At 37.9% G+C, this 12007-nt stretch overlaps 1 protein-coding gene and 1 long non-coding RNA gene across 2 annotated transcripts; both read right to left on the bottom strand.

The window, feature by feature from the left end:
* Nucleotides 1-1253: 1253 nt before the first annotated feature.
* LOC133226767 (olfactory receptor 51F2-like) lies at nucleotides 1254-5898 on the bottom strand. Its single transcript, XM_061380634.1, has one exon. The coding sequence runs from the start codon at nucleotides 2357-2359 to the stop codon at nucleotides 1415-1417; it is 945 nt and encodes a 314-aa protein (XP_061236618.1). The 5' UTR covers nucleotides 2360-5898; the 3' UTR covers nucleotides 1254-1414.
* Nucleotides 5899-9504: 3606 nt separating this feature from the next.
* On the bottom strand, nucleotides 9505-11003 carry LOC133226766 (uncharacterized). Its single transcript, XR_009729625.1, has 2 exons — nucleotides 10724-11003; nucleotides 9505-9651 (listed from the first exon to the last, which is right to left on the bottom strand). It is a non-coding gene; the product is annotated as an uncharacterized LOC133226766 (long non-coding RNA).
* Nucleotides 11004-12007: the final 1004 nt, after the last annotated feature.

Below are 12007 nucleotides of genomic sequence, written 5' to 3'. Positions count from 1 at the left end.
TGATAACGAAGATGAAGATTAATAGTAATTGACTCTGAAAGTACTATTGTCAAACATGCTGAGGAGTTTGACATCATCCTAACTATTAAGTAGCTGGTACTGTGAATAAATTCCCTGTAGCTATGAATGACTACTTCTACTTCCTTGTTGGATCTGATACCAGCTATAGGGCCCACCATTACTGAGTGATTACTGAGTGAATACATGTATCATTGAAACATGCACTTTAAATTTTTGAGAATTATTGGATATACCCAGGTTGGAAAAAATAATTAACTTGCTGGATTAAGCCATACATGAAATAAATGTTATAAATTAAAACAATTCTGATAATACAACTTGTAATTCCTTTGCAATTCTAGTCACTTATTAGTTTCTGCTGGGGCAGAAAGTTGAGGGAGGTCAGAGAGAAATTCTGGAATATACTTAGCTGGGAAAGAACATCAGGTAGAAATACATTTGTGAGGTTTGAGGACTTTGTTTTAGGCTTTTGTTTGATTAATTGGTTGAAAATTTCTAGAGAATACAGTTTTATTTTTTGTTTGTTTGTCTAAATTGTGTCCCCTCTGTACAAGTTAGTTAATTTATGTACGCTGCTGCTCAGATGGTCAGTCGTGTCCCATTCTCTGCAACCCCATGGACTGTAGCCTGCCAGGCTCCTCTGTCATGGAATTCTCCTGGCAGGAATACTGGAGTGGGCTGCCATTTCCTCCTCTAGGGGATCCAATTCATGTATAATTATATGCTATATTGTGTATACATGTTTATATTACATATAAATATAGTATAGCTATATAAATACATATATTGTTTATACTACATACACAATTAAGGTTAAGAGTAGGAGGACCCTGAAGGAAGTCAGTTTGTAGGTGGAAAGGAAATATGGCTTCATTACTTACTAGCTGTTTAAGCATGTTACTTAACATTTTTGTGCTTCAGTTTTTCTCATTAATACTAAAAGTGACTATCTTATCATTTTGTTTCGAATATAAAAATGTGTTAATATGTGTAAAAAACAGAACAATGACCGGTCAAAGGAAATAATAAATATTAGTTAAAATTATTAGTACGGTTAGGAAATACTACCTATTTCTCAAAAAGGAGTGACTTTTTCATACTGTGTCATCTTACCTGCTGAGAAGTGGATGAAGTAAAAAGAGACAGACTACTGGCAGGATAAACAACAGCTTAGAATAAGCAGTCATTGGAGGAGAAATTCTAGACAGTAAAGCTGTTTGTTCCTCCTATTCTAATGTCTCATCTCCTCATTTGTAAAATATATGGGTCAGTCAAGCTGATTTTCTAAATATATTTCATCTTTGATTTTAAATATTTGCACATTTGGCATCAACGATCATCAGATTCACTTTTCAATTGATAAAACAACCTGACATAGACTGTTTCTATGATTCTATGTGTCTTTGGAGTGGAGAATTTTTATCACAGCTCTGCATATCTGTTTTGTCTTCACACTGTAGATGATGGGGTTCATGACAGGGGGGATTAGCAGGTAGGTGTTAGCTATCATAGTATGTACGTAGGCTGGGGCCCGTTTCCCAAATCTGTGAACAAAGGACAGACTGATCAATGGGATATAGAAAATGGCAACAGCCCCAATATGAGAGATACATGTGCTGAAGGCTTTTTTCCTCTCTTCTGGGGATGCAATGCTGAGGATAGTCTTAATGATCAAAACATAAGAAAAGGGGATGAGGATGGAGTCCACACCAACAGTCGAGATCATGGCAGTCAGCCCCACTGCATTGTTGAGCCTGGTGTCTGTACACGAGAGCTTCATCACATCAGGGTGGAAACAGTAGGAGTGGTGGAGCACGCGGCTGTGGCAATAGGACAGTCTCGTAAGAAGTGCTACCATCGGCGTGAGCGTTAGCGTCCCCCTGATGACAATGGCCACTCCAATTTGAGTTATTCTGGAGTCCGTCAAAATGATGGCATACCTGAGGGGGTCAGAGATGGCCACAAAACGATCAAAAGCCATGGCCAACAACACTGATGACTCCATGACAGTGAAGAATTTAATAAAGAACATTTGTGACAAGCAGGCATTAAAGCTGATCTCCCTGGCATTGAACCAGAATATACCCAGCATGGTGAACAGAGTAGATACAGACAAGCCAAGGTCAGTGGTGGACAGCATGGAGAGGAAATAATACATGGGCTTGTGGAGGCTGGGCTGAGTGACGATGGCAAAGAGAACCAGGCTGTTTCCTGAGAGAGCAGTTGCATAGAGAAAGCAGAAGGGAATGGAGATCCAGGTGTGGAAGGCTTCCAGCCCGGGAACACCAGTCAGCAGGAAAATGAGGGAAGAGGATGTGGTATTTTGCAAGTTTGACATGATGAATTAAAAAGTACAGAATTCCAAGATGAAATTCTGGAATAACCAAAAAACTTACATTTAAACAGGCAATCCAATTACAGATAATTTTATTCAACCAAAAGCTAACCAGAGATGAAGATCTATATACCATGTAAATATGAATGGCTGATATAAATTGATAAAATAATTGCAAAATTTCAACTGCTTTAAAAATACTTTTTTTTTTTTTTTTGTATTTGCCCCTGCTCATGATTTTTTTTCCCTGGAGCATTTTGCTGATAGCAAGGTTTATATTATGTGATCTTTTCTTCTAGCCAGAGATGGCAGAACTAAGAAAAGAAACTTGACCCAAGACTAGCTGATCATATTCCATCCTCTTTGGAATATATTCTGTATAGTTGGCATCAGAGACAAATGATTGAGGCTTTGGAGGAGCAGTATTACATTGGTCAAGAGAAGAGAAAGCAGTGAAGCTTACAGATAATTTGGGAAGCCAGAAAATATTGAGAGATACTTATAATGCAAAATAACATGTATTAAGTGATAATAAATGACTTAAGCATCAGTGCGGTCATGTGCAGGTGACTATAGTATCTAACCTTTCAAATGACCATTTTCATTTGACCCTTGTCCAGACCCTTATAGCATCTGGAATTGCATTAGAGAGATGGAGAGCTAGAACACAGACTTATTACCTACAGAGGCCTCTGGCCCCTGGTTGATATAACATGCTGTCAGTTTCAAATATATTGCTTCAGTTTCTTTACAGACTAGCTTTTCTCCATTAGCAAAGAACAGATTTTTCTCCATTTTGTTAAGACATGCTTCTAAGGAGACACCTAATAGAATCTTACTGCTTTGCTTTGGAGGGGAACATAACTTTATTTTTCATTGAATAAGCAATTGCATCCTGGGTAAATAGGTCTGTATGAATTGGAAGAACGGGTATGGGGAAAACAGAGATTAGTATTCCAAAGCTTTTAGAATGGCATATGTGAAAGAGAGTTGAGCCACAATGAACTTGTAACCAATGTTAAGATCACTGTTCCTTAAGGGAACCTAAGAGTTTCCAGAACACAGTTTTACCCAAAGTGCAAGGTCAAGAATTTCCTAAATAAATCTCTTAGTTTTAACAGGAAAATTTTTAATTTGATTAATGGAAAATTCAAGGAAAAAAGAATGTTAAATTACATGAGTTGGTCAAATCAGTGAACTATGACTTCATATTCTCCAGTTTACAAAAATGAGACTGTTTCCAGAGAACCAATCAAATTACTGTCAGAATATATTAGCAAATTTCATAAGGGAAATGAGAAGTAACAAAAAGGGAATATTTATTTAAAAAGGAAAATTTTTTCTGGATACTACACCCATGGCACTGCCATGGCTTTGATCATTTTATAGAACTGAAGTATCAGGATTCTTTAGTGGTCCACGGTTAAAAAAAAAAAAAAATCTGCCTGCCAATGCAGGGGACACACATTTGATTCCTGGTCTGAGAAGATCCCACATGTCTTGGGGCAAATAAGGTTGTGTGCCTCAAGTACTGAAGCCTGGGTACTTACAGCCAGTGCTCTGCAATAAGAGAAACCACTGCAATGAGAAATACATGCCTCTGCTAGAGAGTAACCTCTGCTTGCTGCAACTAAAGAAATCACACGCAGCAAGAAAGACCCAGAGCAGCCAAAAATAAATAAATAAACAATTAAAAAATACTTAAAAAAATGAAGTATCAATAGATACTGTGTCATGCAACTGGCATGTATTTAGCAGTTAACTGTGAAAGTTTGAAAGATTAACAGGTTCTATTAGCACTTTTTGATATTAATTAAAACTATAGTGATTTCTGAAAATCTTTTTTTTTTTTTTACAGCTTTTACATTTAATAAGTATGTATTGATCAGGAAGATAAACTAAAAATATATTAAATGAATGATATGATAATTTATAATAATGGGTTCACATCTCATTTTCCACAAGTCTTTGACCTATTTCTTATCATTTTTCATAGAACCTGGGACTCAGTTTTTGAAGTTAACAACTTTCTGAGGTTACTTGGAAGTAGAGAAATTATTAAAAAAGGAATCACTTCAATTCTGTTTACAAATGATTTGGGGTATTTGCAAAAGGCTTTCCAAGAAAACCGTACTTGAAATAATTCTACATTTTGTGTATGTCAAGATGAAGTATTCCAAGCCAGAAACTGTCAAGCCAGAATGAGCCTGTAATATTGTTTCTTTGCTCTTGCCTTACACTCTCAGAGACATTTCCTGAGCACCTACTCTGGGCACAGTGCTCTGTTAGAAGCTAAGATATAACACAAACAAAACATCTCTTACAGGGTTTATAATTAAGGGAGAGTGAATGCTGCTGCTTATAAATAATTTCAATATCCAGCATACCATGATGAATAATAAAAATTGTTATGAGAATACAAAAGGCCAGATTATGTCAGCACTAATAGTACAAAACAAGCAAAATAACGGAGGTTTGATACCTGAGAAAACCAGAGAGATGTCAGGACCTCATCACTGAGAGACAGAAAACCACATCTTTAAACAGAGCCCAGTGACACATTTGGGAAAAAAAAGGAAAATTACCTGTTTGAAAAACCAGCTACATGCCAGGCACTGTGTACTAGGCATGGGCATATCAGAGGAGTCACAGGCAAAGAAATGCCACTAGTCGTAGAGCTCTTAAATTGAAGAAAGTAGGGAAAACCTCTAGACCATTCAGGTACGACCTAAATCAAATCCCTTATGATTATACAGTGGAAGTGACAAATAGATTCAAGGGATTTGATCTCATAGAGTGCCTGAAGAACTATGGACAGAGGTTCATGACATTGTACAGGAGGCAGCGATCAAGACCATCCCCAAGAAAAAGAAATGCAAAAAGGCAAAATGATTATCTGAGGAGGCCTTACAAATAGCTGAGAAAAGAAGAGAAGTGAAAGGCAAAGGAGAAAAGGAAAGATATACCCATTTGAATGCAGAGTTCCAAAGAAGAGCAAGGAGAGATAAGAAAGCCTTCCTCAATGATCAATGGAAAGAAATAGAGGAAAACAATAGACTGGGAAAGTCTGGAGGTTTCTTCAAGAAAATTAGAGATCCATCCAAGGGAACATTTCATGCAAAGATAGGCACAATAAAGGACAGAAATGGTATGGACCTAACAGAAGCAGAAGATATTAAGAAGAGGTGGCAAGAATACACGGAAGAATTATACAAAAAAGATCTTCATGACCCAGATAATCATGATGGTGTGATCTCCAACCTAGGGCCAGACATCCTGGAATGCGAAATCAAGTGGGCCTTAGGAAGCATCACTATGAACAAAGCTAGTGAAGGTGATGGAGTTCCAGTTGAGCTATTTCAAATCCTAAAAGATGATGCTGTGAAAATGCTGTACTCAATATGCCAGCAAATTTTGAAAACTCAGCAGTGGCTGCAGGACTGGAAAAGTTCAGTTTTACTCCAATCCCAAAGACAGGCAATGCCAAAGAATGCTCAAACTACTGCACAATTGTGCTCATCTCACACACTAGTAAAGTAATACTCAAAATTCTCCAAGCCAGGCTTCAACAGTACATGCGTGAACCATGGACTTCCAGATGTTCAATCTGGATTTAGAAAAGGCAGAGGAACCAGAGATTAAATTGCCAACATCCTTTGGATCATTAAAAAAGCAAGAGAGTTCCAGAAAAAACATCTATTTCTGCTTTACTGACTATGCCAAAGCCTTTGACTGTGTAGATCACAATAAACTGTGAAAAATTCTGAAAGGGATTGGATACCAGACCACCTGATCTGCCTCCTGAGGAATTTGTATGCAGGTCAGGAAGCAACAGTTAGAACTGGACATGGAACAACAGACTGGTTCCAAATCGGGAAAGGACATCAAGGCTGTATATTGTCACCTTGCATATTTAACATATGAAGAGTACATCATGAGAAACACTGGGCTGGATGAAGCACAAGCTGGAATCAAGATTTTGGGAGAAATATCAGTAACCTCAGATATGCAGAGGACACCACCCTTATGACAGAAAGCGAAGAAGAACTAAAGAGCCTCTTGTTGACAGTGAAAGAGGAGAGTGAAAAAGTTGGCTTAAAACTTAACATTCAGAAAACTAAGATCATGGCATCCGATCTCATCACTTCATAGCAAATTGATGTGGAAGCAGTGGAAATGGTGACAGACTTTATTTTTTTGGGCTCCAAAATCACTGCAGATGGTGACTGCAGCCATGAAATTAAAAGATGTTTGCTCCTTGGAAGAAAAGTTATGACCAACTTAGACAGCATATTAAAAAGCAGAGACATTACTTTGCCAACAAAGTTCCATCTAGTCAAAGCTATGGTTTTTCTAATAGTCATGTGTGGATATGAGTTGGACCATAAAGAAAGCTGAGCACCAAAGAATTCATGCTTTTGAACTGTGGTGTTGAAGACTCTTGAGAGTCCCTTGGAGTGCAAGGAGATCAAACCAGTCAATCCTAAAGGAAATCAGTCCTGAATATTCACTGGAAGGACTGATGCTAAAGCTGAAGCTCTAATACTCTGGCTACCAGATGCAAAGAATGGACAAATGGGAAAGACCCTGATGCTGGGAAAGACTGAAGGCAGGAGAAGAAGGTGATGACAGAGGATGAGATGGCTGGCTGGATGGCAACACCGACTCAATGGAGATGAGTTTGAGCAAGTTCTGGGAGTTGGTGATGGACAGGAAAGCCTGGCGTGCTGCAGTCCATGTGATCGCAAAGAGTTCGATAGGACTGAGTGACTGAATTGAACTGAACTGTAAAGTATGTGAAGGTAAGATGCTTCAAAGTGACAGATAAGACAAAAATAATGTGAAGCGACAGATTCTGAATACAAGTATACATGAATGTGTGTGACTGTGTGCTAAGAAAAATTAGTTCCAAGAAATCTTAAGTGATGAGATTAATTTTAACTCTGCAAAGTTTTGATGGTTGGGTGTGAGTTTTCAAGGATGGAAATCAAAGATATGTTCTTGACATAGATAACAAGGAAGCAGAGGTTGAATGATATAATACAATTTGTTGGAAGACTACTGAGCCTTAAATGTGAAGCTGGGTGCTATAGGAAATAAAGTAAGAGAAGGAGGGGGGGCTAGGACATGAATATCTTGAATTCCATGGAAGAGATTAGGAATTTGGATTTTATTTCCAGAGCATCAGAAGCTAGGCATTTCCAAATATTTTATGAATAACTAAATAAATAATTCTTCATCTCCTCTAATTTAACTCCAGCAAGATTCCTTTCCTTCTTTAGTGTCTTATTTAGTACCATTGACTCCCTTTCTGCACTCTACAATACTCAAGTTTTATCCCAATCTATTAATGAAAGCTTCCCACACATTTATACTGATTTTTCCAACACATTCAATTCAACCAAGACAGATTGAGCATCTTTCTTAACCAGCCACTGTGCTTAGCTAGTGAGAGAAATACAACATAAACTGTTTCTCTCTCAGTTTCCTGCCATATTTTATAATAACAAAAATGCTCTTTGAAAGACAGTATACTTTTGTTTATCATTCCTTCATGCTCAGTAACAATCCAGATTATTTCTCTAATGACTCTCAGAACATTCTCCAACTGTCACCAATGACTTCCTAAATACCAAGTCCAAAAGTTTATTTGCATTTTCCTCTCCCTTATTTCACATTTTCTCAGTGTTGACTATCTCCTCTTTGAAACTGTCTCCTTTATTAGCTTCAACGATAGTGATTCTATAATATTTTCTTCCCTGGTGATCAAACAATATTTTTGTTCCCTGTCTTGTAATTGTGCTGTTCTTTAAGACTGTCTTTAAAGCTTTTTTGGCCTTCAAAAGCACTGCAGATGGTGACCGCAGCCACGAAATTAAAAGACACTTGCTCCTTGGAAGCAAAGCTATGGCCAACCTAGACAACATATTAAAAAGCAGAGACATTACCAACAAAGGTCCATCTAGTTAAAGCTATGGTTTTTACAGTAGTCATGTATGGATTGTGAGGGTTGGACTATAAAGAAAGCTGAGCACCGAAAAACTGATGCTTTTGAACTGTGGTATTGGAGAAGACTCTTGAGAGTCCCTTGGACTGCAAGGATATCCAGCCAGTCCATCCTAAAGGAAATCAGTCCTGAATATTCATTGGAAGGACTGATGCTGAAGCTGAAGCTCCAATACTTTGGCCACCTGATGCGAAGAACTGACTCATTTGAAAAGACCCTGATGCTGGCAAAGATTGAAGGCAGGAGGAGAAGGGGATGACAGAGGATGAGATGGTTGGATGGCATCACCAATGCAATGGACATGAGTTTGAGTAGGCTCTGGGAGTTGGTGATGGACAGGGAGGCCTGGTGTGCTGCAGTCCATGGGGTCACAGAGTCAGCCATGACAACTGAACTAAACTGAAGACTGTCATTTTCTTCCAACAAGCTCCTCTTATTTTTTGCTCTCCATATATTCTTCTTGTGATATAACAGTTATTCCCATGGCTTTAAATAGCACTTATATCCTGATGACTCACAAACCTGAGATCTAATTATGGTCTCTTGGCTGGTGCACTGGGACGACCCAGAGGGATGGTACAGGGACGGAGGAGGGAGGAGGGCTCAGGATAGGGAACACATGTATACCTGTGGCGGATTCATGTTGATATATGGCAAAACCAATACAATATTGTAAAGTTAAAAAATAAAATAAAATATTAAAAAATAAATAAACATAAAATAAAAAGACAAAAAAAAGTTAATAGAATCTTTGAAGATGTAAGAAGATTTTTAGGCTTCAACTAGGTCATGGAAGTAGAATGAGTAAATCAAATTGATGATTTAGGAAAAGAACTGGCAGTAGTTTGGAGAACAAATCAAAGCTCTCTGCTTAGGGCCAGTGAATAAAATGTGAATAAACTATTTTATCTATACCTGAGGGATAGCTCCACCCATATATTCTCAGACAGCTCAGTCAGTAAGAATCAAGAAGATCCTACCCCCTCTCCCATTCCAAACCTGGCTCCCTCTTCTTTGCTTCATTTATTAGAAAATGACATCGAACTCTAGCAGATCATCTGCTCAGAACTGCCTCCCTCATGCACACACATACCATGCATACTCACCATCCACTCACTTAGCCTCAATATACAAGTCATCATTAAGTTCATATTGATTTTATTTCTGAAATATCAAAAACTGGAGCCTTAAGAGGATTTCATATGGAGGCTTAGTAATAGCAGTATGGTTGGTCGTGGAACCTTACAGTTGTATTTCATTGCAATCTTCTTAAATCAAAAACACGAAACTGTTCATAAAGAATAAAGGAGGACTAATGAATATGGTTAGGAGGAAGCACAAAAATTCCCTCAAACGAACGTTTTGTGTAGCCACTACTGTTCAACCCATCCTCTGAGTCCCTGCACAGCCTTCATTTTCTCTTATGGGAAATAAGCTACAGTCTCTCTATTAATTTTCTTGTCCACTTCCATCACAGTGATGCACTTTCTCCATTGCACTTCCATGAGCTGCAGTTTGTGGTGATGGCTTTACTGCTGAATTAGACTATATAGTATTATCAGTATTGTCCAAGTCATTGCCAACAGCATGTCTATTGTGTGACCGTCCTGGGTTTAGATCCCTGTTCAAACACCAACTAGTTTTGAGATCTTGTATAGTGATAATGACAAAAATATAACAACAGCTACTGCTCTATGAACAGTACTTTGCCAAGTACTCTTTAAGCATTTTATCTTTTCATCTTTACTATAACACCATGTTGCAGTATTATATTTACTTTTCTGATGAAGAAATTGAGTATGAAAGAAGTTATGAAACATATACAGGATCATGTACAACTAGTGAACATCAGAGTAGGGATTCTAAACCTATTTTTAATTTCAATGCTCAAGCTCTCAAAAACTCATCTCACTGAAACCTACAAGTAATGTAAAATTTCTTTCATTTGGTTTCCTTCTCTGTGAGATTGAACACACACTGTATCTAGTACAGTACCTGGCATGCATTAGATGTTCAAAATTTGTATTTTTCATTTTTAGTAAGAATCACTGGGCTTTTCAGCCCCTGAAAACCTCTTTAGTTTCCTTGAGCACCAAACCACTAACTAGGATAAATGTATTAGCAGCTGATTAAGTCATTTCACTAATGAACAACAGGATATCCCACCCACACCTGGCAGAACAAAACACTCCTTTTCTAGAGATTTCCTGACAATAAACAATTATGTAAATTCTACCCTCCATCTCAGCCCACCATCCCATTATCTAGGCTAATTCTGCTCCGGGTGAGGAGACTCTCATCTGTGGGTAGGAAAGTTCGGCTCGCTTAGAGTTGAGCTTTTTCAAAACAATGTTACTTACAGGGCCCATACAGCAGTTTTCCTGTCCCTCTCGGGCTGACTCACAATGCCGGGAAGGCTTTAGATCCAGCTGAGGGGGTGCTTATGAGAAGACTTATTGGCAGACTGGCTGGAGACAGTCTCAGAACTGAGCGGCCAATTCCCTGTGGTGTTGTCACTCACTATGTCTCTAGAGTATGCTGGTTCCCAGAAGACTTCTTTTGCCTCATATAGTATTTTTATACCTTCCATTATGCAATTGCATTTTGTGGCTATGTGCTTTATAGGCTGATGTAATTTTTTGTACTGTGCCCTTTTATTGACGGATTTCGCATATGAACAGTTTGGAGATATAAGTCACATACCATAAATTCCACCATTTATAGTGTACAATTTAAAAAGTTCTAGTAAATTTGGACATGACTGAAGTGACTTAGCAGCAGCAGCAGCAGCAATAAATTCACAGAGTTGTGCAACAACCATCATCACAGTCTAATTTTAGAAAATATTCATCACCCCCAAAAGAAACTCCGTACTCATTTGCAGTCACTCTAAAGAGGACTTTTTTAAAATGAAATTTTAACCCAACTGCTAAAATGCACCAGCTATTGTGAGTGTAAGTCATACTCTACCCCATAGTATCTGTCATTAAGTGCAGTCTTATTTTATTAAACTACCCACTGGTAGCCTCTCTCTTACAAAAAATGTTATCCATCTGTACATATTCAGTAATAAAAGTGTCCTAAATTCCGAACATCAAGCTAAGTGTTAGAGATTTAAAAAAAGAATATAACAATAATTCTTACTGTTCAGGTTCTCCTAGTTTAGTATAGAAAACAGGTTGATAATTTCTGATACTGATAACCAATGATAAGATTACTACAGAGCCTGAACCAAGTGTTGGTGAATATAGTAAATAAAAATCTTAGTCCATCATTGAGGTAGGCAGAAAAAAAGTTGTTTTTTTTTTTTTACTTTTGCATAACTCAACCTATTTTCTGTTTTAAAGTCCCATCCCGCTAGGTGGAAGAAAACGAATCACAGTAATTTGGGGTTCTGCCTACTTGTGTTCAAATGTGGAGGATCTTATATTGCACATCTGAGTACGTCTGATGTGAGGTGAATATTATCTTCCTTAGTCTTTGGTAATTAGTACCCACAGATTTCTTTGGGAGATCCATCTTCTCTACTTACGGTACCTTTATATCCTTAAATATTGCCACCATTTCTGGACTACTCTTAGAGTCATCTGTGATTTCTCTCTTACACTTTGTATACAGACGACTGGAAAATCATGCCAATATGT

This window comes from Bos javanicus, chromosome 15, assembly GCF_032452875.1.
Source record: "Bos javanicus breed banteng chromosome 15, ARS-OSU_banteng_1.0, whole genome shotgun sequence".
Taxonomy (NCBI): Eukaryota; Metazoa; Chordata; class Mammalia; order Artiodactyla; family Bovidae; genus Bos; species Bos javanicus.
The sequence above is the reverse complement of the archived record's forward strand: the minus strand, read 5'-3'. Positions and strand labels throughout refer to the sequence as shown.